General features: G+C 45.4%; 2 protein-coding genes across 6 annotated transcripts in view; both read left to right on the top strand.

Moving 5' to 3' along the window:
• Positions 1-18,605, top strand: part of LOC143212539 (protein pangolin, isoforms A/H/I/S) — a 211,524-nt gene extending 192,919 nt beyond the window's left edge. The window contains exon 4 of the mRNA XM_076431445.1: positions 16,431-18,605. Within this exon, the coding sequence (XP_076287560.1) occupies positions 16,431-16,487 (57 nt within the window). The 3' untranslated portion in view covers positions 16,488-18,605. The remainder of the gene's footprint in view (positions 1-16,430) is intronic.
• Positions 18,606-21,018: 2,413 nt separating this feature from the next.
• Positions 21,019-26,985, top strand: part of LOC143212529 (uncharacterized) — an 81,249-nt gene continuing 75,282 nt past the window's right edge. For all 5 annotated transcript variants that reach the window (XR_013009726.1, XM_076431398.1, XM_076431395.1 and 2 more), the window contains exon 1: positions 21,019-26,985. This exon is cut by the window's right edge and continues 25,417 nt beyond it. The gene's annotated coding sequence lies outside the window, so the exon portion shown is untranslated.

The following is a 26,985-nucleotide window of genomic DNA, read 5'->3' as shown; positions in this document are numbered from 1 at the left end:
ATTAAAATAAAATGATAACGGGATTGCGGGGGATCGCGTTTTCTCTTCGCCGTTTTTGGAGATGAAGTAAGCTTTCGAATTGAATATTTCGCAATGCGTGCAAATTTTGTAGAACTTACGACATTCTAATAATTTTTCTTAAAAAGTATCAGTTCATCAAATATATCATAAAGTGTGTGAAGGAAACGTAAACCTACCATTTCCAGTTACAGCCATACTGTTGATATCATATATAACAAGATGCTAACACAATTTATGCACACTTCAAGAAAGAACTCGATATTTTGAGGTTATAATTTGTAGCAATTGACTAACGCAGAAAAACAAAATGTGGTTACTGGAATGTTGACAGTCTTGCCAACAATAATACGGCGATGCGATTTACTAATTTTGCTGTTGTTATTGTAGTATACATATCAAACTATCATACAAGTATAAATTTTAACAGATTTACGTTGTTAGTTGGTATTTTTAATTTATTAGAACTGACTGTTAGACCACAGTGCGTCGCCTATTTCGAGCAGGGACAGAGATCGTGTAGGGAAACTATTTTTTTTATGACTGCGTCGACCGCGCCGGAAGTACAAAATTTTGTGCAAAGTACGAAGCTTGTGCCTCACGAGATATCTCCGTTTTCAGATAAACGAAACACCCTGTGTTAGTTAGCGAAGGACTTCGACTTGGCAAAAGTCGATACTATAGTGATCTCGGCGAAGGGGCGTGCGTGAGGCTGCGCGGGCAAGCAAATCATCCCCCCGAGGAGGGTGGGAAAGGAAAACATTACGCGTCCCCGAAAAATAAAATGGCGTTTCCGATGACCCCTCGATTTTCTCCTTCGATCCTCCATTCGCCAAGTCTTGCAACGAGGGCACACTTTACTATTAATCCGCGACGCTTCTTTGTCTCCTCGGTGCTTTCTCAGCCGTCGGTCCCTCTCTCATCTTTCTTCTTCTCTCGCCCCGTGTCCCTTTCTCGCGGTTAAACGGGTATGTAAATCGTGTGTGAGTGCGTGCGTGCGACGGAATCGTGTGTCACGGTGAATTTAACTTGAGCACGACCGAGGAGGTGTTTCCGAGGCGTCCCATAACTTCGTTCGTAACGTCGCGTGAATGGGAAGAGCTACGAACTTCTTTTTTTTCCTCGACCCCGAGACGCTTAGATGAGGAGGAGAAGGCGGCGCCATTAATTTCTGTTCTATTAGGGTCGAAATCCGGAGAGACGTCCGCCCTCGTAATAAACGAAACCTAAACGTCGTGACGTGTTCGAAATGTTTCGGGGTTAATCGAAGCTAATTGCCGAAATATATGGATGTTATTAGTTATTATATTAGACATATATTTGGGATGTGCAATATTAATATTGCAACTATTTGCACCTGTAATATCAACAGATTCGTGCAAATGGTTAAATATTAGATCAGCTGTTTCCAAATTGATGGTGGACCCCGGCGAGCAGTTTATACTGAGAATATTTACTGTCCATTGATATCGAATTATCAATGCCTGTTCAGGTCCTGTCAGTTATTTTCCTATTGCGAAATTAAGAAGTTTTAATCATTGTGGCTGCAAAGAGCAAGGAATGAATCCGAGGCGAACGTCAAGATTTTCCAAGCACGGTTCGAATCGCTCGCCTAATCGTCGCGTCGTCCACCGGAAATTCGCGAGTCGGCCCGACACCGCCGTCAGCCGAAAGGTTGCTAGGATCAGCTTGTATCCAACGCATTGGCAGTGACGTAGCCAGAGAAAGGGTGGGTGGGTGGTGGGTGGTGGAGTTGAAAAGGGTGGGGGGAAAGCCGTGGCGGCGTCGCTGTGTCGCCGCTAATGAGCGGGACTTGCAGACACCCACACCACCACCCCCGTAGCGTCGAAACAGCGTCGTCCATCGACCCGAACCGGAGCAACCAACCCTTGGAATATGAAACCACCTGCCCGACCATTTGCATTTGCTGCCAGAGGATTCAGGTTCCCGCTAATTCGGCAAACGGCCGCTTTCTAGCTCGGGCGTACCTCTGGCCAGAAACCGGGCGCTGATTGGGGATTAAGGCGGGGAACCAGGGAGAGAACGATCTGTCTAACTCGTCGTGGATACACGGGACGGCGAGGCGCGCGGCCGCCAGACAATCAACCGGATACGGACGCAAAATCTCCCCCAACGAACGATACTAACTCTCTTTTATCCCGAGATCGGCGAATCAGCGGCGACGGCCAAGTACCGGCAAACGAGACGATTATCTGCTTCTTTGTTTCCGGCGGATCTGTATCGATGAGGTGCTGGCGGAACCCTATGGGCACCATGAACCTCCCGATCCTTATAGAGGATCTAGATTCTCTAGATTTTCTAGATTCTTCTTCAGTCTTCTAGATTCTTCTTCAGCCTCTAGGTTCTTCTTGAACCTCGAGATTCTCTAGGTTCTTCTTCAGCCTTCTAGAATCTTCTTGAACCTCTACATTTTGTAGATTCTTCTTGAGCCTACAGATTCTCTAGATTCTTTTAGAGCCTCTAGATTCTTTTTGATTCTTCTTGAGCCTCTAGTTTCTTCTCGATTCTTCTTGAGCCCCTAGATTCTTCTTCAGCCTCTAGGTTCTTCTTGATTCTTCTTGAACCTCGAGATTCTCTAGGTTCTTCTTCAGCCTTCTAGAATCTTCTTGAGCCTCTAGATTCTCTAGATTTCTCCTTGAACCTCTACATTTTGTAGATTCTTCTTGAGCCTACAGATTCTCTAGATTCTTTTAGAGCCTCTAGATTCTTCTTGATTCTTCTTGAGCCTCTAGATACTTCTCGATTCTTCTTGAGCCTCTAGATTCTTCTGGAGCCTATAGACTATAGATTCTTCTTGAGCCTCTCTAGATTTTTGAGATTCTCTAGATTTTTTCTCAGTCTTCTAGGTTCTTCTTGAGCCTCTAGATTCTCTAGATTCTTCCTCAGCCTCTAGGTTCTTCTCGATTCTTCTTGAGCCCCTGGATTCTCTAGATTCATCTTCAGTCTTCTAGATTCTTCTTGAGCCTTTAGGTTCTTCTTGATTCTTCTTGAGCCTCTAGATTCTTCTTTATTCTTCTTGAGCCTCTAGATTCTTCTTAATTTTTCTTGAGCCTCTAGATTCTTCTTGAGCCTCCAGATCCTGTAGATTCTTCTTGAGCCTCTAGATTCCCTAGATTGTTCGTGAGCCTCTAGATTCTCAACAGCTGCTCGCATAAAAGAGCCAGCTGAAATCAGACCCAACGAAAGCAACTCAACCGGCCACTCTGCAGGAACAACAGGTTGAAAATGGGTTTTATGAGAGAATTTGGGAGTCTGGACTCTTAGGAGACTCGCTACAGTGAAATCGTTGCGAAGAAAGCTTGCAGCAAGTAATGGAAAAAAAGAGCGATGAGAAAAGAAGAAGGGAACCAGAGCGAGAGAGAGAGAGAGAGAGAAAAAAAGGGACGGTGTGCTCACAGTATCAAACAAATGGTTCGCCAAGGCAGTATAATACGCGAAAACGGGGGTAGGGTTAACGACCCGCGGTGGAGGACTGTCGTTTAATTACCGGTCGGAATTAAATATGGCATCGATAATGGGGGCCATCGTTCCCCGGCAAACACGCCTCTCCTTTGAAGAATCGCGAAGCACTACTTGGTGACCAACTCTGCCGGAGGGGTGAGGGGGAGGGGGAGGGGTAGTTCGCTATACTATACATAACAAGAGAGAAGGAAAGAGAGAGGAGTACCGCGAAATATGCATCGTTCGCGGCCGTGTGCCGGTAGAGAACGTTCCGTTTGACGGTACGACGAATTCTGCATTAAGAGTAAGTCAATTATGCCGGGGAATCGATAATTACCGAACTAATTGAACGAGCCCTTACCGGAGGAGGCCTCTGGCCGGGTTATATTGATCAGCCGAGACTGAGAACTCGAAGAGAGCGCCCACTGTTTTTCCGCGCGAGTGTCCTCGTCCATAAAAACGCTCCTTAATCTTTCCCTTTTCTCCATCGAGCCTCTCCACTTCCACCATCTCTCTCTCTCTCTCTCTCTGTCCCTCCCTCTCTCTTCGTTCTCTCTATCCCATTCTGGCCTCATCGTCGTGTACAAGCTGAAACTGGTGGTCGCGGGCGGAAAGCGCGGCAACTTAATTGCCAGGCCGTATCAAACGTGGCACAACGTTCACAAACGCAGGCACACCGGGATCGTTCATAAAGGCTGTGCCAGCCACCGCCGCCGCCGCCGTTGCTCGGTCGAGAAGGTGAATTCAATAGGCGACACGAGGAAACGGCGGCGGCGGCGGCTACGTTTCACCGTAGCTATACTCTCTCTCTCTCTCTCTCTCTATCCCTCTCGTTATTAAAAGATTCGTGAATAGGGAAATACGTGCGCGCGGAGGCGAAAGGAAATATAAAACGGAGCTATTGTAGCCAGCAATTAAAGTAGCTACGACTCCGCCTCCTCTCGCCCCCACCTCTCGACATCGACGTTATTCAGCTGAAGCCACTAATTTGTGTTTTAACGCCGCGAAATACCCGCTGAAACAATCCGACCACTGCCATTACCAAGCTCTTTCGCGCCCGGGCCCCTTTGTATCCGATGCGTTCGTGCTCCTGCGACACTCCGCTGTGTGCTCTTTCTTCTCGATAATGCGAGCATTATGGCGGCAATCGTTGCTTCTCCCGGCGCTGCTTCACTCACACTCTCCTGCTGTCGGTTTCTCCGTGTGCTCGTTACACCGAATCATCTGAATCGATCGCTGAAATGTTCACAAAATTAATTAAACGCAGTTCGGTCAACCCCCGTTATTATTCACCCCATTTCGTAACACTAAACCTACGCAGTGATTAAACTGTTGCAGCTTACAAAAACGACAAGGCTCGATTTACTTTTTATTTTATGGAAATGTGAAAAATATTTAACAACATCAAAACGTTCCGTAGGGATTTTTACCTCAATCATCTGAATCGATCGCTGAAATGTTCACAAAATTAATTAAACGCAGTTCGGTCAACCCCCGTTATTATTCACCCCATTTCGTAACACTAAACCTACCCAACATTAAACTGTTGCAGCTTACAAAAACGACAAGGCTCGATTTACTTTTTATTTTATGGAAATGTGAAAAATATTTAACAACATCGAAACGTTCCGTAGGGATTTTTACCCGAATAACTGAAGAGAGAAATCAATTCCTACTTGCTTCCAATTTAAAATTAGAACAGTATCTTCTGTTTCTAACAATTCAATACATTTTTATTTCGCGAATTCTGTTTGAGGCAATAACCGTGCACGGAGAAGAAGGAAGCTGCTTCGCACGGAGATAGAGGCTGCCACCGAACGATCGAATTTATACTAATATAGCAACCTCGAGTGATCTCGTGATCCCGCAACCCTCGCTAATTATTCAATCCGATTTCCCACAAATTAACGTTCGAATTGTCAAAGTAGTGCGAGAGAATCGGCGAGTTTCCCTACTCGGAGCTGGATCAAACATCCCGGGGACCGTTAATTAATTCCTTCCGTCGTTGCACATCGTCGGCGTCATCATCAGCACACTTCTTCCACCAGAGGAAAATTCGATCGAACTGATCGGGACACGTGTGTGCGGTTGAAACCTTCTCATCATCTTCATTCTCATTATCATCATCCTCATCATCGTCGTCAGCATCCTGGAGAAGGGATTCGATAGAGAAATATTTGAAACATTTGGATCATCAGTTCGACGAATCGATCGAAACGTATGTAACAAATTGTTTGAAACGCTCTGAACGCGAGAAGATGATCCTGTAATCCGGGATTTGCGTATTTCGAGCGATGTTCGAGGGTTGCGACCCCCGTCCCTACCCTCTCTGGAGACTGTGTAGACCACCCTCTCCAGATGAAAACCTTACAAATATTAAGAATAACCCCTCGACGTCCACCCCGGGGCCTCCGGCTCCCCGGAAGCCTCGGCGAAAGCCGATTTGGTTTGATCTCCTTCGCGAAGACGTCTCCGTTTTATTTAGACATCCGGGGCGACATCCGGCCTGCATCGTTCCGAAATTCAATTAAAATATCTGGACCATGGAAACAGTTATTACGGACCTCTTATCGATTTCATTGATCTTGGGAAACTTTTGAAATTCGTGTTTATGCAATTTTCAAATTTATTGACAAATTTTAAGAGAGTCACATGAAACGAAGATCCAAAGCAAATAAAAATCTTAGTGAATTCTGTCGAATAAGCCTTAAAAATGCATAAAGATCCGCAGTCCAATTATTACACATGTTCTTAACATGCCAGTTTAACACTGAACCTGTCGTTGCCGGTCAAATGACCGGTTTTATAATTTATCATATTACAGTTATTGGAATGATGAAGTTGATTACACGGTTCCTGACAACTTTCCAGGATCCATTTCGTGGACGTGAGACAATGATCTTTCGGAGACTTTCCGAGGGGTCAGTACGATCGATGCATCAGAAACGGTTTCCGGTTAGTATGATCTCCGGGCGGGCGGTGTACGGACGATTTTCCAGGTTGGGGTGGAAATTTCGTGGACGGGGGTTGAGCGCTTTGTAGCGGCCGAGTCCGCGAACGTGACAAATGGAAACCGGTGGCTGTTGGCAGCTCGTTCGTCGCTGCCTCGGCTGCCCGAGAATGACGCCGGTGGTTGTAGTTGCTGCTGTTGCTGTTGTTGTTGCCGGTAGACGAAGAGGTTTTCGGCTGCCCTGGGCTTGCTGTGGTACAAGGCTCACGGCTACGTAACTAATTACTTGATCCTACCGTGAACAAGTGGGCGAGTTCATTGGCAAGAGAAGGGAGGAAAGAAAGAGAGAGAGAACAATCGTGCGCGCAAGAGAGAGAGAGAGAGATAGGTTTCGCCGAGGGGGAGGGAAAGGGGCGCATTGGGCTGCTGTTGCTGACACCAAAGACTTCTCAACTTCCAACCGACGCTCGAGTCTCTCTCTCTCTCTCTCTCTCTCGCTCTCTCCCTCTCCTGGTGCCAGCCATAATACAACTTCGCCACGTTATACGAATATTTCGCCGGAAACCACGGTCGACCTCGACGCCCCCGATATCTCGATCCTGATGACCAACGGGCAAATAAGCGTTTTCCTTCGTTTTGCTCAAAATGTGAGAGTTGCTCGATTTTTTAGCGAGTTCATTGTAGAACATCTTCCTTGTCAGAATCTGTACAAGTAAATGAATTTTCAAGAACGTCCGCGAACCCGAGCATATTGATGTCTTCGCAAGTCACAAGTGTGCGAGCTTTTAGACAGCTCCTCTCCTCTCTCCTCTCATTATACATAGAACATATTCCTTATTACAATCTGCAACACCATTGCGCCAGCTTTGATCGTCCTTAATCCAGCCCTTCAAGTCCGAGTAAATGAATTTAGAAGAACGTCCACAATCCCGAGTATATTGATGTCTTCGCAAGTCATATAAGTGAGCGAGCTTTTAGACAGCTCCTCTCCTCTCTCATTATACATAGAACATATTCCTTGTTACAATCTGTAACACCATTGCGCCAGTGATCGTCCTCAGACCAACCCTTCAAGTCCAAGTAAATGAATTTAGAAGAACGTCCACAATCCCGAGCATATCAGTTCTGTAACATTCCAATTCATACAGCACAGTGAAAAGACTATGCGAAAACTATAATAACATTATTACAGTTGGGAAACCAAGCTTTCCCAAGAAAATTCATTCTGTCCATCGCATAAATCTATTATATTTTCTGTCTCGACCAAGCTAATCAGTTTCTTAAATACCGAGTAATTCAATAGAGTGTATTTATCTGCGACGACGATCAGTTTATGTTTCGCTCTCGTTACGGCTACAGTTAATCTTCTATGATCTCCAAGTATCTCAATATCCTCATTTATATCACTGTTATCTGTTACTCTTTTCGAACAGGAATATCCGCAACTCAATAGAGATCAACAAAAGAAGGAAGTATTGTAAATCGAGTCTCGTTCAGTCGAGTGTTGTTCAGCTCAGGATCAGCAAGGTTTAACGGAGCTGTTCCTATTCGTTGGAAGAGAACGTTTACCCCGTACGACGTTCGTCGACGTTCCTCATCCAATTTCTCTGCCCCCCTAACCCAAAACGGAGCAACCCCGATCCCCCTGAAAACGCGTCTCGGCACAGCAGCATTTCAATCTAAAAAAAATCTCCTCGCTCACCCCAATCTTCATGCAGGAGAAAAGATGGCGGAGCGCTCGTTCGTCTAGCACTCGCATCAGTGGCGGTCCTCGATCCCCAGAACCGCGCGTGGTCTTCGCGGCAAGAAGCATGATCGGGCGTGCAGCGATTCTTCTCCTCGTTTCACTCTGTCGAATTACTACTGGGACACGCAGTGGAAGAGGAGAGGGATCCCGTCGCGTCTCGCGAACGGTAATTCGCGAAAGCTTTCATCCGTTAAACTCCGTGGCTCGTCGCGAGGCTCTTACAACTCGAAAGCGAGAGAGAGAGAAGGTAGAAAGATGAAGAGAGACGGAGTTGGCAGTCGTCCGGTGTGTAATCACATCACGCTCTCCTCGAGCGAGCGCGAACGAGAGGCGAAACGGCGTCCTTAAACCGGAACGCCGTTTGCCACGGATTGAAATCACCGCAAATGGATCCGCGGCAAAGGGAACCGGTCTGCGAACCGAGAGAGACCGAGAGAGAAAGAGAGAGAGAGGGAGGGAGGGGTGGAAAGAGAAGGGGTTGGAAAAAAGAGCAGCAGGAAATTCCTTTTCAATGACAAAACCGTCGGTGGCCGGCGCGCGATGTATATGGGAACTCCTCGTTCTCGTTTCTGGCCACATCAGACTGACGTGTTGTCATATCGACCTCCCCCCCCTCTCTCTCTCTCTTGCTCTCTCTAGCTCTCTTTTCGAGGTATTTATACCGAACAGGTCAGAGTCGAGGGTGAGGACGCAAGGACTGCAGGAGGTGGTCGGAGAGGACGGAGAACAGGGAAATACAGGGAAACGAACCAGCGGGACCAGCGGAGGTTTGGAGAGGGTATGGGGATCGATCCAATTTTACAATCTCGGGTTCTCCCAACCACCTCTCCTCCCCCGTATTTACCCCTCCTTCTACCTCCTATTTGAATTCCAATGCAAGCCTTCTCGCGGGTCCTCTCTCTCCTCTACGTCTCTCTAGCTTGGACACTACCCTCTAACCACCCTCTAACCTAAAGCGCCGTGTACCTGCCCGGACGTTTCCTAACCCGCATTTGTACACGACCGTGTCGCGACAACCTGCACACGGTAAATGTTTAAGGTTGTCGCCTAACGATCTGGACCAATGTTTTCTTAGCTCCGGTGCTAGCCCCCGGCTAAGACGTTCAATTTGCGGACCGTGGATGTTCCCCGGTGTCCGTGGACAGCGGGTGTTTCCGACGCACCAGGCCTCTTGTGGACGAATGAATTTTCTTGGGGAAACGGCGAATATTATTGTCCACATGTTCCACGTGAAAATGTTTCTAAAGAATGATGCGACGATTTTTAACAGAGCCGTTCAACCACGGAGGGTTAATCTTACGTTCGGGGAACTCGCAGGGAATCCTGGGAACATGATCACGGTATTCCTCGCATTAAACCTGGACCGCAAAAAAACACCCGACTAATCCCGCTTGCTCATCTCTCCTCAGTCCCAGAACAATCCTCCAATCTCTCAACATCGTGATTCAACGATCTCCTACCACCGATCCTCTACGAACGCGTATCCCGGCCACCAGCTCTCTCGACCACGAGAGAAAGAGCGAGGGAGAGAGATAGAGAAAGAGGAAGAGAGGATGTTACGTAAAGCTCGCATCGCCGTCGAACCGTCAAGGTTCCTCTATCAATCCGTGCAACGCGATATATAGAAGGACTCGGGAATAAGAGCGAAAAGAAAAGAGAGAGTTCGACGGACGAACCGAACGGAAACCAGAGGAGGAAGAGGTGGAGGTGGAGGAGGTTGTTCGGGGGTGGAGAGGGTGGGATGGATCGATCGTATTTTCCAATCTCGGCGGAAACCTATCTAGCCTGGAAAGCCCCGGCGCAACCCTCGCAGTCACTCTCCCCGACGACTGTATTTGAATTCCAGCGCGTAGCTTGGACGTGAGGTTGCAGAGCGCGTACAGAGCATAGAAGCTGCAGCAGCTGGGTACTCACCCTGTCGACGTTCATCCTAGGGGGTGGCCAGGAATATCGGCGGTGGCCGTGGCGTGTCAGACCAGCCGGGATATCCTGGTGCCCGAGCTTGCACCCCTAACCTCCCACACCCCCAACGTTCTACACCCCGTACTCGCTACATTCCCTGGTGCTCTGTACCCCCTGGCTTTCTACACTCCCCAGCCTCCTACACTCCCTAGAATCCTACGTTTCTATATCCCGAGATTTCTACATCTGGCCTTCTACGCCTCTAATCACTATGTCCCCTAGTTACCATACCCCCTAGATTTCTAGACCCCAAATTTTTATACCCCAGATTTCTACGCCTCCAGTCACTGTACCCCCTAGATTTCCAGACCCCCAGATTTCTACGCCCTTAGTCACTATACCGCCTAGATTTCAAGACCCCCACATTTGTATACCTCCAGATTTCTACGCTTCCAGTTACTGTACCCCCTAGATTTCTAGACTCCCAGATTTCTACGCCTCCAGTCACTATATCTCCTAGATTTCTAGATCCCTAGATTTCTACGCCTCCAGTCACTATACCCCCTAGATTTCTAGATACCCTGATTTCTACGCCTCCAGTCACTATACGTCCTAGATTTCTACGCCCCTAGTCACTAGATCTCCTAGATTTCTGGACCCCCAGATTGCTACACCTCCTAACCTCCTGCACCCCCAGTCACTATACCCCCTAGTCACCGTACCCACCAGCCTCCTTTCCCCGCAGATTTCTACACCCCCTAGATTTCCAGTCCCCTAGATTTCCGAAGCCCTTATCCTCCCACACCCCTAGCCTCAACATGGACAACTCATCTCGGCGTCCTTCAACCGCTGTCCCTCAATCTCCATCTCCATCTCCCTCTACCTCCTGCTCTTTCTCTCTTTCTCTCTATCCGTCTATCTTTCTCTGTCTCTCGCTCCGGATCCACAACCCCCCGCCGCCAGTCCTCCCGCCGGCTTTATGTGGGTAACTGCGGCCGGTGCTGCGATTGAATGCTAGGAATTTCATCATGAGTTGAGTCGTGGAGACGACGGCGGCGGGGCACGACGTCGGCTAAGCGAACGGAGGATGAGAATCGCGGGGATGCTGGCGGAGAACCGCCCCCGGGGGTTACTACCAACCCGCTCTCCCCCTCCCTCTGCCTCTCTTGCATCTCCTCCTTCTCCTCGCCGCTCCCCCTGTTCGTCCCTCGTCCACCACCCGCGCAACAGCAGCAGCAGCACAGCGGACACGAACCAACGGGGCCAAGCAGCAGCCCCTTGCTTAGCAGCCGGCCGGTTCCAATCATGATTCCACGCTCCACCGTTTGAAGTCTCGATTGAAAAGGGGTGGAGGTTTGACTAAAGAACGAATGCTACGGCTATCGTTTATTCCTGAGCTATCTCTCTCGCGCACGCGCACGTGTGTGTGTGTATGTATGTTAGCCCTTCTCGCTCTGATCCCTATCTTGGTTGATTTCGATGTGTCCAGTTGCGATGCACATCGAACGAGGTAATACACGAAGTAGGTCCCGATTCAACGAGATGGTTGCCCCCCCTCTCTCTCTCTCTCTCTCTCTCTCCTCCCTCGGCGATCAACGCGCAATGGGCAGTTCCGTTAATGAGTTCGCGATCCTCTAAGTCCGTGGCTGCCACGGAAAGTGGGCTGGCGCGATTCCGTGGCTCTTGTTTGCGCCTCGTTAATTGGGGAATGTTATTGATGCTGTTGCGCGCCGGCGAGAGAGAGAGAGTGGGGGGCGGGAGTTTGTTACGCGGCCAGGGAATTACGGAATGAAACGCGAGTAATGAAGAGAGCGCGAACGTTATTAAAAGTGGGTAATTAGCGGCCGCGGATGGTCAAAGGAATACGTTCGACTATCTCTCTCTCTCTCTCTTACTGTTTCCTGAAAACGGAAGTACTTGTTACGCTGTTTAGCTTAAAAATCATTCACTCCACAATGACGAAACAGCGACGTCCGTGAACGCATTAACATAATCCACTTTTAGAATCCGAACCGAACCGGAGAGAGTCAATCGCGAGAATCAAAACCGGGGAGTCTCGGTGACTCGAACCTGATCACGAGCATGCGATCCGCTAGCAGGGTAATAACACGGGCCGCGCAAAAGCCGTGTGCCACCCCATTACCGATCAAAGGTCAAATCAATCGGCAGGCCTGCGTTACATATCAGTGAAAGCAACGAGCGAAAAAAAAAAATGGAAAAAGAGAAACGGAGGAAGAAAGTGGGAATAAAAGGGATCGCAAAGCTACTGCGTGGAGCAAGCTCATAACATCCGGACCCACTCTATTAATCACCCATACCCGGAAGCGAATCAGTGCCACAGTTTCGATCACGGCAGAGACCGGGGGCGATTCTTCCGCTTGACCCGGTGCTGCTTGTTCGCGATTCATAAAGCGAACGCTCTGGAACGCCTTATTAGCGAAATGGGCTTGGCCAGAGGAGTCCTTGGAAAATAGGGGGTCTTCTGGGGGGACCTGTGAGCTCTCTCTCTCTCTCCCTCTCTTCATTGCCCTGTGAACGCATCGACACAGAGAAGCGGCCCCGTGTATCATTGTACCGGATCTCATCACAAAGAGTAGCGATAGCATCAGGCCTGCTGTCGATCTCACGTCGCGAACCCTCCAGAGTCCAACAACCCCTCAACGCACACACCATCCTTCCGTTTTTCTTCGACCATTCAACTACGGTTTCGGCCAGAACCCCCTCCGCCAGATCCGCTCTCGCGATCGACACACCTAGATCGTCTATGGGCTGACTCCGCCCCGGTAATCCACGCGAAATTACATATTATTATGACGTGTTATTAAACGTAGTAATAACCGGGCCGAGGACCGATTGCGCCAGGTGGCCTAGAAACTCGCTGATGGATCTCTGTTTACCAGGCTCTGATAAGATCTACGCTCGGTCGCGCCGGATTTAGGGTGCCCGAGATTCCCCGAGAGGTCCCGGTGAGAACGAACCGCGCCGATCCAACGTTCAATTTTTCTGTCACCTTCACACGCCCGACGTCAATCTTTCCGATGTAGATTCGAATCACTCTTTTGTTTCCAATGGTTTCTCGATGAAACTTTCGTCAATGTATTCCTGGCACCTCCCCGATTCAAACGGGCCCAGACACGACCCAGTCCGAACCCTGTAACATCGGGTAGGACCTCCTTGGAAGGGCGAGAAGAATTGGATGTATCAGTGAGACAATGCGAGTTTTCTGTCATAACTTCTTTGTCCCGAATGATTTTTGTATAGAACTTTTACCAGCTTATTCCTGGCAGTTTTCCGCTTAAAATGATATCCAACACGACCCTATTCGGGTCTCGCGTTCTTGCGTAATCCACGATTTAGTGGAACCTCGATTATCCGAATCATCGATGGTGCCCCGATATTCTGTGTTACTTATAAAACGTTATTTATATCGTAGCGAGCATGTTTCACTGCACAATCTCAAGAAGAAAATAAGTCCTCGGCGTTACTTGCCTCCCCCGAAGGACAGGAAGGAGGAGCGGAGCGGGGAGGTGTATCGAGGTCCACACAAAGTGCCGGAGCTAGTTTGCGCTATAATCTACTATCTCGTCGTTTGCAATTAACTTCTCTTGATGATGTCACGTTTCGTTCGCGCCTCATTTCCAGCCGTGCCGTATAACAATCTGCCCGGTTACCCCTCTTCTCAGGACGATCCTTTTAACGCTCGCTTCTAAATTTCGTAATCAAGTTTTTCCTCGTCGAGGAAATTTGTGAATTTCTCTCTGTCTCTTTCCGTTACGTTCTCCCTCTCTCTCTCTCTCTCTTTACCTCTTCCCTTCCTCCTTCGTTTCTTTTCGTCTCTTTTCTTAACCCATCTCTCTGTTCCTAACGCTCTCTCGTCGTTACCTCCCCAACGATGGATACCACCCTCCCCTCTCCTCTCTTTCTCTCGTACTTTGATGTCAAGCCGTGAACGTCACCAGCCGACCGTTTAATTTATCGGTCGATGTGTTTGAAAGACCCTCCTCCCTTCTTGACGCCCATCAGACATCCGTTTTTGGATCGTCGGACCGCCTGTTCCACTTCCTTCTACCGTGTTTGTCACCCTTTCGACCTTTCACCTAAACCGCCACCTGCCGAGAACTCATTTCCTCGGTAACGAATTTCGACCTGCAATCTTCCTGTCACTTCTTCTCGAAAAGCTTCTACAATCGTCTCCGCAAACGTTCATCTACATTTTTCTCCTCGTTAATCTCGACCCCGAAAACAGCCAGATTCAGTCGACTGTGGCACATGCTCTCGTCATTCTACTCAAACCCACTTACCTTCATCACAAAGTGCCATTCTTCACGTTTAATTCAAGCCCTCGAACGTTGAAAAATTCCTACTGGAACACGTTCTAAAATCGTCTCGAAGAGCTCCCTTAATATCGAGACAGCCGGTTCGGATAATCGAGGCTCCACTATATCGTGTATTACACGAGCAATTATGGTCCGAACTGCATCGTGTTGGGTATCATTTTAACCGGAATAGAATCAGGAACACGCTCGACCAAGTTCCATGAAAAAATGTTTACAAACAACAAAGTTACGTCAACAAAATCGACATTACGTCACCGATAGTACGTTACGTCGGCCGTCATCGGAGTCTAGATAAGCAGTATTGGAAGAACGGATCGAGGGTGGAGGGATCGCGCATCAACAACGGCGTCAGCATCAGGATGAAGCGTCCGCGGGCGTTAGGCGAGTGGTCGTAATTGATTTCCACGGCGCGTCGTCGCGCGTCGCTCGTTAATCATAAATCCAAGCCTCACGCCTATCCGAGTAAATTATACGCCGGTAGGACGAGCCGGAACGGACAGGCGAGAGAGAGCCTAGCTAGCCGGTATCATTGATTCCTCGGACGCGGATGAATGGCGTGGCGAACCGGCGACATTGAAAAGTTTCGCAGCCAGTTATATATCCTCCGGCCTGTCGACCGCGGCTACCTGCTAATATACCTGTTCTGGACGCGAGTAAGTGATTCCGTTCGATGAATGGATATATCGGTCGGCTCTGGATCTTGCTAACGTCGCCTACCTACCTGTCGTCGATCCTTGAACGCTGAAGAACATCCTGAAGAACACGTTCGGGCGCCTCTGTTAGCAAAAAGACCTGCACACATTATCTTTAGAGAACTGTACTGGATCTTCATGATCTTGAATGATGAAGAACGTCCTGAAGAACTTGCTGAAGACACTGTTTCTTCGGGGAACCAGTGAAGAACATGTTCAAGCGTCCCGATTAGCTTTAGAAAGGCCTGCACACATTTTCTTTAGAGAACTGTACTGGATATTCATGATCTTGAACGATGAAGAACGTGCTGAAGACACTGTTTCTTCAGGATTCCAGTATTTGTCGAATTGCTAAATGCTGAAAAACATGTTCAAGCGTCTCGATTAGGTTTAGAAAGACCTGCACACATTTTGTTCAGAGAACTGTACTGGATCTTCATGATCTTGAATGATGAAGAACGTGCTGAAGAACTTGCTGAAGACACTGTTTCTTCAGGGAACCAGTGAAGAACATGTTCAAACGTCTTGATTAGCTTTAGAAAGACCTGCACACATTTTCTTTAAAGAACTGTACTGAATCTTCATGATCTTGAATGATGAAGAACGTGCTGAAGAACTTGCTGAAGACACTGTTTCTTCAGGATTGCAGTACTTGTCGAATTGTTAAATGCTGAAAAATATGTTCAAGCGTCTCAATTAGCTTTATAAAGCACACATTTTCTTTAAAGAACTGTACTGGATCTTCATGATCTTGAATGATGAAGAACTAGCTGAAGACACTGTTTCTTCAGGGAAATAGGTACTTATCGAATTGTTAAATGCTGAAGAACATATTCAAACGTCTCGATTAGCTTTAGAAAAACCTGCACACATTTTCTTTAAAGAACTGTACTGAATCTTCATGATCTTGAATGATGAAGAACGTGCTGAAGAACTTGCTGAAGACACTGTTTCTTCAGGATTCTAGTACTTGTCGAATTGTTAAATGCTGAAAAACATGTTCAAGCGTCTCGATTAGCTTTATAAAGCACACATTTTCTTTAAGGAACTGTACTGGATCTTTATGATCTTGAACGATGAAGAACGGGCTGAAGAACTTGTTGAAGACCGCTAGTTCTTTCTGCGCTAAGTTTAGAATGACCTGGACACATTTTCTTTAGGGAACTAGACTCGTTTATCGAATTGTTAAATGCTGAAGAACATGCTGAAGACCATTCGATGTTCTAGAAATAGGCTCTGATGTAGATTTAGACTTAATAATTGAAATCTGAGTATACAAAAATATATTGTTGACTAACATCGCATTTATTTGTTTGTTGCAGGTGAGTTTCCCCTGGAGCCCCATTATTTCCAGCGATTGTTGTCGCTACGTACCGTGAGTAAAAACCTAGTGACTGATCTCTGACAATATAACAATTCCTTGGCAACCGGGACCGCCACGGTAATTCCGTTGTCATAAATTGGGCGTGCTCGGTGCGGAGGTCGGGAAAAATTGACGGTAAAATTCATTGTCGAACAGTGGAATTTACCTATACATATACACTTTTTTTTCGTTCCTCGTTCAGTTTAATGGAACCGTTCATATCTATGCAAGAGTAACAACGTAAACGAAGTTTAGTGTCGAAACTTCCGGTAAAGTGACGGGCTTCCTGCCCTCAAACGCTTCGAAATTTCATCGAGTCGTCGTTCGATAGAGTTTAGATTTAAAAGAGTTAGACCGACGAAAAACAGTTCGGAGTATTCGATTAACCTGCGCAAATTAAAATGATAATGGAACATAGCCACACACATACACACACACACACACACACACCCACCGATAATACGGTATATCGATGAATTCGAGCTGTCGAAATCGAAATCCTTTTCCGATTCTTTTAACGCGCGATAATAGACTTCGATAGAGGGAACAAGGATGAGAGAGAGAGAGAGAGAGAGAGAGAGAGAGAGAGAGAGCGAGGTGAGGGAGAAGCTCTCTCGAGTTTTATTAACAGATTCTGTATCCTTGATCGGCCTGGGAATCGCGCTTTTTTCGTCCCCGATTGGATGGAGCTTTTTAATTTCGTTTTCGATGGTTCGCCCCGGAAGTAGCGTCGTGTCGGGATACTCACGCGGAAATTGATTCTCCGTTAAGGACCGTATAATTCGTGCGCGAGATATCGGTTCCATTTCGATTTCCAATAATTAATCTGTGCCCTTATTTGCACCGGTGACGCGCTGCTCCCCCGATTGTCAAGAAATTAATATCATAGACCGGGCCTTGCGCCGCTTAATTCTTCTCGCGTCGCGAAACTGGAACACCAGAATTACTCAACTTGTTATGAACACTTTTCGTGTTGCGAAACAATTATTTTTATTGAGCACCCGCTTTTGTTGTATTCGAAGCTTCATTAGAAAGTCCACCAGTGACTTCTTGATCTTTTTCTTTTTTATTAATGGTTCATTGTGGAGCTGTGAAATTAATTTCTTTAAACAAAGTACCGGTAATATTAACAGGGTGTGATATAATAATTCTAGTGAGACGAAAAAAAAAATATATAAACCACCCCGTATTTTCAACCCCCATTGTTCACGAGCTGCCATTTTGGTGAAATGCTAAATATAAATATTTCTGAATGAAACTTTTAGGGGAGTTTATTTCTATTTAATTTATTGCTATTTAAAGACATTTCACAAGAAAAGTTCTGTAGCATTAAAAAATTATTGTTAATTCTTGTGCTTCTATTTTATGGAGAGGTTAGATTAATTTTAATCCTCCGCTATTTCACGAACAAATGATAGCAACGTCGTGCAACGTTGATCTAAAAAGTAGACTAGCAGTCTACGGCGACACCTTGCATCGCGTCAGCTGACCTTCGTCGCGACCTTCGTCCTGCGGATCCAGGTCTGGCGAAGATGCTAACACAAACCGGAGAAAGTTCGTCGAAGTTTCGACATCCGATGTAGCTCGATATGCATCGGGGCTTGTGCGGCAAAGTATGCCAAAGTCGAGGGCAAGCTAGCTGGATAGAGGAACGGGAGAGAAAGATGGATAGACAAGGAAACGACGGTGGCTGCGGAATCGGTGAGGAAAAGCGAAAGGCGGATTACTGGCTGGGAGGTGGCGGATAGAGGGGTTGGGAAAGAGGGTGGCGAGGCAGGCAGGCAGGCCGGGGACCCAGAGGCATAGCAAGTGGAGCGAAAATCAGATTTGCTCGTTGTCGCCTCCACCCACGAGCATCGCCACCCACCCACCTCCGGTCCGCCGGCTCCATTCGAACCCCCGTGCAACCCCGTCCGCCCCACCATGGTCCCGTTACCCCCGTCGAACCCACGCGTCCCTCGCCTCGAAAGCTCGAACGAGCACCGCCCTTTGATCCTGCCGACAGCCACCCTCCTCGCCACCCTCCGCCGCCGACCTAACTCCATCCCCTATGGTCCCCAGGCCCTCGAACCAAACCACCCTTCTTCCCCTGCGTCCTTTCGCCTATACTCTCCCTCCTTCCACCCACCCACCCTCTCTCTCACTCTCTCTCTCTCTCTTATTCGCTCGTTCTCTATCTTCTTCTACCTCCGATCGGACATTCTTTCTCCACGGTTGATTTTCCAAGCTCTCTCGCCGAGAGGACTTTCTTGCCCGCCTCGTTTCCCAGCCGATTTTATCCAACCCGCCCCCGCGCCAACCCCCCTTCCACCCACGCACCCCCCGCCCACAGAACTTACTTTTCGCGCGAACCGTAATGGAGATCGCTTGGGGATCACGCCGACTACCGAACGTATGCTCGCGCTAGTTTCAACGGTCTTCCGGGGACGGGAGGCGGTAGGCTTCTTGCCATAGTCGTGGCCAAGGTGACCTGCTTAGAGGCCTGTGTTGATTACTTACATATCGGTGATTATTCGCTGATTTTTTTCCCAATATTTTGGTTCTGACAGTAATTGATATTTTAATTATTCGACAACTTACCCCCAATAACGTAATTGAGTTATTTCTTTTGGGGTTGAGAAAATAAAAATTATATCCATCGATTTTTTGGGTAGCAGTGGATAAATAAAAATTCACTGCATCCGCTAATAGTCTTTTCACGTTGAAAACAATTTGAAGTATTCGTTAACTTACCCCCAATAACGTAATCGAGTTATTTTCTTTGGGGTTAAGAAAAGAAAAATTATATCCATCGATTTTGGGAAGCAGTGGATAAATACTCGTAAAAATTCACTGCACCCCCTAATAGTCTTTTCACGTTGAAAACAATATTCTTAGATTTTGTTATATTTTTCGCTGCTTTATAGCTCACCTCTTTAAATAATAATTCGATTATTTTGTGTAACGAGTTCCGAGTGAACGAGAGGGACCAGAAATTGCAAAATTATTTTCGGAACTCGTCACCGGTGCATCCCGTCCGCTAAAATTTTCGGAACAGCCAGCCGATACCGGTATCGGTTTAAATTTCGATCAGGCGGCAAAGACTCGAGGGAAGAAAAGGTGGGCAAAGTTATTTGCGCCGCAGGTCGCGTCAAGGAAGTCTCCGGGCAAACGAAAGTGCAGCCGGTCCTGCGCTAAGCCCGTAATTGCTACGAACCTCTATTAACTCTCGCGTTTGATCCGCGCGGCTCCACTCGTTCTTTGTGCAAACTAACGCGAAGTTCGACGGCGCCGCGCGAGCGCAACAAACATATTAAACTTTTCTTTCGACCGTGGCACCGCACACACACACACACACACACCATTCGACGCTGCAGCCCCCGTGATCTTGATGTAAATTTTATCCGGACTACACACGTGTGGGACGTTGATTATCCACTCACAATCTCGCACTTTGGTAAAAAAGCGCGAGACTCCGAAGATCGAAACTGTTTAAATTCTTTCGCATGGTCCAGCTGTTCTTGAGATTGCATCGAGCAGAGATCATTGTTTGTCTCATCCCCTTTGTCAACCCTTACTTGGTATTCCAGCAGGCCGAATTTTTCTATTCTATTGGGTTGGGTATATGAAAGTAATTTCGGTGTCTTAAGATGAAATAAAACCGAATTTCTTTATTCTAACGATGAAATTTAATCAATGAAATATTTTCTTATTTACTCTTTTTTAAAAAATAAGATCATCGAACAAAAGGGAAAATATATGACTCATTAAAGTTCATTGCTTGCATAAAAAAATTGGGCTCTATTTCACCTTAAAATACCGAAATTACTTTCTTGCCAACTCAATACTTAAACTGAGCTAGTGATTTAAATCATGACTTCACTTCTTCGCCTACCATATCTACAGATGTTAATGTTTATCAATAAAATTTTAGTGGAGCTCATTTCAAGGTGTGTACTACAAAATGGCTATAAAGATTTTTCATAAAAAAGTTCAATGACATCAGAAAAAAATATAAACCATCCTCTATTTTCAACCCCCAGCCTAGCATTCTTCACGAAGTATCATTTCCGTAAAATCATGAATATGAATATTTCTGAATGGAACGTTATGGCAGCTTATTTCAGGAACCGTACTACAAAATGGCTATAAAGACTTTTCATAAAAAGATTCAATGACATCAGAAAAAAATATAAACCATCCTCTATTTTCAACCCCCATTCTTCACGAACTACCATTTCCGTAAAATCATAAATATGAATATTTCTGTATGGAACGTTATGGCAGCTTATTTCAGGAATCGTACTACAAAATGGCTATAAAGACTTTTCATAAAAAAGGTTCTGTAACATAAGAGAAAATATTCTCGTGTCAGATTTGCATTTCGCGCATTCGCCTACATTACCCAGCAGAAACTGATCGAAAATTCCACGGGGGAAAAAATCATTGTTCCCACAGATTAGCCGACAAACAGAAAGTATGTGATAATGTTTTAAATGCCGGTAGTTTTCGGTGGTTTCGTAATGGTGCCATGTGATTTCATCACGCGGATCGCGCCTCTTCGATTCTCGGCAGCCCGTTTGCACTCTCCCTCTCTCTCTCCCTCTCTCTCTGCTCCGCACTCGATCGTTCGATCACCATGCCTCCCTCCCTCTCTCTCTCTCTGTGCTCTCTGCACGAGCGGTATTGAGTTTTCGCGGTAACTCGTTTAACTAAGCAGCGCACCGATATCGGTAATCTGCCAATGGCCATTTAAATACCCGTGTACTCCCGAACCGCCCCCGCCCTTTTTTTTCTCGCGCTCGCATTTTCACCGGCAAATGTCATTGTTGACTCTGTCGGAACGTTTAAAAACCGGTCACCACCGGTATTAAAAGCTTCCCACCGGGAAAAAGAATGAAATTATTCGGCCACTCGTCGGTCCCCCTCCAACTTTAACACAAATTAAAGAAATTATCGTGTGCGCGCACTGATCCTCTCCTCTTTTTCGCTATCACATTATTCGTGTGTCGCGTAAAAAAAAAAAGAGTGTCATAGAGAGACGAGAAAATTCGAACGCGCAACATATTTTCGCGACACAATGTAGCGCTTAATGCTCAGCGTAATACACGCGACGACGACGATAACGGGCGGCGGCGAGACTGCTCCGTAGTTTTTCGTTGGAGCTGTGCGTGCGCGCCGCCGCGCCCGCCTAAAGGCCCGTTTTATATTTATTCGAAAACAGAATTAACGTAATTTGTTAAACGCGACGGTTCCCCGGGCCGTTTCGCTGCTCGTTAAAAACCAGTTAATGCGACGCGCGCCAAATTAATATTCCCTCGCCCCGGCTCGCTCGCGAAATTGCGGATCGCCCGAGATTCGAATGGGAAACGTTTTAACGGTGGAAATCGGTTGTAACGGGGTTAATTTTTGCGATGGTACGAGGCAGAACGAGATACATATGTATAGCCATGTATATTACACATATATTTGTTTTAGTCATTTCCCTGGGCCGTATGATAATTTTATAATTACGAAAAATCTATCGCCGCGTAATGCGAGCCGCTCGAACGACGACGCGCGAATATTATCCGATATATTTTTTGGTCGTTCCCTTCCCATTTAATTATGCCGCAAAATTAATTCCGAAAAAAACGATATTTCATTTAGATTAACGTATATGTTATGCGCAGAGTTGGGCAAAAATTTTTATTTGGATAAACACTTTTGCCCAACTCTGGTTATGTTCGGAGCTGGTAAACGAGCCGAGTCGAGGAAGAGGGATTCAGGGGTTGAATCTGAGAAAAATAAATGATGGTGACGTCACAGTAAATGGAGAACACGGTACTGGGGCTGTAGGGAAAGGGGAAAGTACCAGAAGAGACGCGAAACGAGGGGACGGAGCACCAATTCAGGGGAATATAGTTACCCCCTCTCCGCCGTTACTCCCAATCGTCGTGATCAGTCACGTGACCGGGCGGAAGCGTGGGGGAATAGCATCGTAGAAAAGGGAAGCCGTGGAAAAGAAAAGATTTGCAGGTGTGCGGAAAAAAACTTTTTAAAAATCACGCTTATATTAAAATGCACTAAAAAGGAGAACATAATGTATTTAGCCATTAGTGACTATAAATAAAAGCGTGGAGCGCAAAACTATATTGACGTAATCTTCGTGGACGCTCCACGCTTTTATTTATGGTCACTAGTTTATATTATAAAATTTATAATACATTTTGAACTAATTGCTTAAAATTTTGGGGAAAAATATTACTAATCATTTAACTGGATTCGGTATTTTATGGAGAACCAGGAAAAAAAATTGTTTTCTCCTTTTTAGTGCATTTTAATATAAGCATGGTTTTTAAAAAGTTTCTTTTTTATATATTTTTTTTATTTTCTACTTTTTGGTCTTTTTTAAATGGAACGCTAGATATAGTAATACTGGTATGAAATAGTAAGATATGGAAATACGCGATATAGAATAAGGGGATGACTCCGAGAGACGACGTCTCTTGATGGAGTCCGAAATTGTCTGAAATGGAACTGAACGAACGGAACACCACACTGACTGAGAGCTACTTCGGTGCGAAATGGAGTGGAGTGGGGATGAGTCGGAGTGGGAACGCGTAGTGGAGTAGGGAGGGCTGGCGCGGGGAGTGGGGATCGCTGAACGCGATGACGTTTTTTTTTAATTTGCATTTTAGTATTGCATTGTCATCCAGTTCTGAGTTGTGTTTAAAGTTTCAAATCTCTAGCTCATCGGGAAGTGATTTAAAATTCGATTACAAGATTTGACGCATACAACGACAACGACAACTCGGCAAGCTAATATAATCGTGGCAAAAATGTAGTCACGAGGCGTGAAACAAAGGAAGAATTTTCGCGCCGCGGATTTGAAGAAGAGAGTGCTGTCGCGGTGGTGTGTTGATGCGAAGGCGAGAGGAAGGAAAGTGGAGAGAAATTCTGTGCTAGGGAACACGGTCGAAGAGAAGGGGGAAGGTTGAGGGAGGTCGAAACTGGCACGATGGAAACCTCGTTTACGACGAGCCGCGATTTCGCAGATCAAACGCACCGGCGCTAGGTGGCTGATTGCTCCGGCATCCGGGCCACCGTCGAGCGTCGTCGATGTCGCACAGCTTTCTTTCCGTTCTTGAAACGCGCGAAAATGCGCGAAACCCCCTTTGCGTCGCGCGACGCTTCCGGCGCCGTTAAAACGCGCGACGACGCGCGACGTACAGGGTGTGTCGGATAAGTAGGTACGAGCGGTGGAAAATTAGGATGTAATTTCTTTTTGGTAACAATTGTTAGTTGAGCCGTTTATTTTGAAAGTGACCTGAGTCAATTTAAGTTTAAATTGAGATGTTTAGGAGTTTGCGTTTCAATGAAATCAATGAATTCAATGAAGGAATTCAAGTGTATCGAAGAGAATTAAATTTACAATTCCTATTAAAATAATAGCAATTATTAAGTGAATAATATGTGTCTTCTTACCAAGAATGGACTTAAGCCACTTTCAAAATTAACAACTGGATTTGTCATAAAATTTGAAACAGCCCAAGTCCATTCGATACAATTTAAAATGCTTCAAATTGAAAAAACAATATTCAATTCATTACATATTTCATTACAAAACTTGAAAAACACCATTTATGCAATTCAGCAAATCTTCTAACTATATAAATTACATAACAATTTACTCCTCATTTGCATTTTGTGTATATTTGGGAGGGATTTGAAGAAGTCATGGTGCTCAGGTGGTATACAGGGTGTCTCAGCTGAAGGAGGCCATCTAAATATCTCCTTTATTTTTAATGGCACAAAAAGAATATTTATGGCATTATTTAAATGGTATCGAAGGAGGAATATCATAGAAGAACAATTTTTTCCGGTTATTTTCTCATAGTTTTTTCAAGGTCATCGTTATTTTTTATCCGGATAACTTTTTTTTATTCCATCTTGTTAATGACCTTAGCATACTCGAATGTATTTTTTCAACTGCTATAAGATGGGAAAAAAGTTTTCCCGATAAAAAAATAACGATGACCTTGAAATTGTTCTTCTGTGATATTCCTCCTTCGATACCATTTAAATGATGCCATAAATATTCTTTTTGTGGCATTAAAAATAAAGGAGATATTTAGGTGGCCTCCTTCAGCTGAGACAACCCGTATAAAAAGGTCGAAAATTTGTGGTTCCGTAAGGTGAACTTCAGCCCGATTAAAATTTGCAATACTAAGTTTGCAGTTTTAAGTTTGTTGTTTCGATGGATAAATATAAAAATGTCCTACGGTGGAGTTCCGCGAATTGTTGAAGAGAGCGTGTCCCAGATAAGCGTGCGGACTGGTACCGATAATTGGGTGAGTCGAGTACGGGGGTTTAATCTGCATCGGCGGTTTCTCTTGGAAATTTCCTAGTCTCTACGCGAGATTCGACGTACGTTCCAAAGGAAGGAGCGCGCGATCGCAAAACGCGTGGAGCGGAGCGGTGGCAGCGCAACGAGGAGTCCCGGATCAAACGCGCAAGTTAATTGAGCCTCGTGGCAATTACGAGCTTAGGTGGCCGCGCTTAATACATTTTCGTTTACAGAGATTTTCTCGACTGGCGTCCTCGCGACGTTGCAGATACTCCTCGTTTTTTTCCGCGTTTGGCGCCGCGCCGCACACTGGGCCCGATTGAAGAAGCACACGATATTTTGGGAAAAATCAACTTTCACATTTTGAACAGTTCAATTAAACAAATTAATGAAGTCTATATTAAGTTACAGTTAATTGAGGAGGAATTATTTTTTTTGAATATTCAGTTGAAATTTCATTGCGATGTCTTTAGTGGTTTAAGAGTTATTCAAACATGTCGCGTGCTTCTTCTAAATAATATTAATTAAAGTTATTAAGAACTCTCGTTACAATAAACGTTCAAAGATCGAACTTTCTCAGATACCATGTATCGCCGAAAAATTCCTTCTCTTCATAATAATGTCCTGGAAAACTACTGAACATTATGTGCCTAATTTTTTTTATGAATAATGTATACGAGCTGTTTATTTTGAAAGTAAGTCCATTTTCGAGAAAAATCAAGATTTCAATATTTACGTTTCTACGTTATCTTTTCATTCTGAAGCAAATTGTAACCAATATATTTAAAATCACGAAGATTTTGTAAAAAGGAAATTAGCTGGTTAATAGAATGATACAAATTTTTATTTTGAAAGTTTATTTTGTCTGATGTTAATATCAACAAGATTTTTCGAGGATGCAAATTTTTGAAAAGGTAAAGAATTCTAACGGAGAAACAATAAATTGGTGAAAAATATGCTGGATGCGTTTCTTGAGAAATGAATCGTGTAAAATTTTCTACAAGATATCAATGGATGAGAATGCAGAGTTTAAAATACGGAATTTATTACCACGTCGGGGTAGACCAAGACAATTCGAAAATATTGTAGCGACACCACTTTATAAAAGTATAAGACAAATTACAACAGCGAAATACAAGGGTATGTTGGACTTCCTATGATATACAGGGTGTCTCGGCAGAAGGAGGCCACCTAAATATCCCCTTTACTTTTAATGGCACAATAAATATTGATGGCATAATTTAAATGGTATCGAAGGAGGAATATCATAGAAGGACAATTTCTTTCGTTCGGTTATTTTTTCATAGTTTTTTCAAGGTCATCCTTATTTTTTTATCGGGAAACTTTTTTTTTATTCCATCTTATAGCGGCTGAAAAAATACATTTGAATATGCTTAAGTCGTTAACAAGATGGAATAAATAAGAATAAGTTTCCCGATAAAAAATAACGATGACCTCGAAAAAACTATGATAAAGTAACCGGACAAATAAAAATTGTTCTTCTATGATATTCCTCCTTCGATGCCATTTAAATTATGCCGTAAATATTGTTGAGCCATTAAAAATAAAGAAGATATTTAGGTGGCCCCCTTCAGCTGATACACCCTGTATAATCTCGAGAGAGAATCCAAGTTTTTAACACGCATAATTAATTCACCCAGTGGATTCCTAACAATGAAACTTGGATTTTCGACATTTCCTCGCCAAAATTTGCAGGATTGTATTTAAATAAGTCGAAGATTTCTGGTCCCGTGAGCTGAAGTTTCAACCAAATTAGTTTTCCCTTTTCGGCGGGTGCTGTCCTGCTACTGTTTGCTGTTCTTTAAAAGATTTTCGCTTTCCGCGCGTGGGAACCAAAATCGAGAGTGAGCAAACCAGATTGTTTGTCGCGGGTTCTTATTCCTTTGGTTGACGCGCGACCGGTCGCGCGAAAGAATGGAATAAACGTGCGGATCTGCGGGATCCCATCTTCCTCAATTTATCCTGTTCCCGTCCGTAACGAACGACGGAGAGCCCACGGGGACAAAGAGGCGACGGGACTTCGTTTCTCGTACAGAGAGAGAGAGAAAGTGAGAGAGAGAGAGAGAGAGACATCGTAGCGATAAAAATTTATGCGCGTGTCGTGTCTCCTTGTTGCTCGCATATTCGGAAGGACGTTGAAAGAATGAGAGAAGGATAAAGGGGGTGGTTCCAAGGGGTGGAAAAT

The sequence above is a fragment of the Lasioglossum baleicum genome, chromosome 10 (assembly GCF_051020765.1).
Source record: "Lasioglossum baleicum chromosome 10, iyLasBale1, whole genome shotgun sequence".
Classification (NCBI taxonomy): domain Eukaryota; kingdom Metazoa; phylum Arthropoda; class Insecta; order Hymenoptera; family Halictidae; genus Lasioglossum; species Lasioglossum baleicum.
This window is presented reverse-complemented; position numbering and strand designations above follow the sequence as displayed.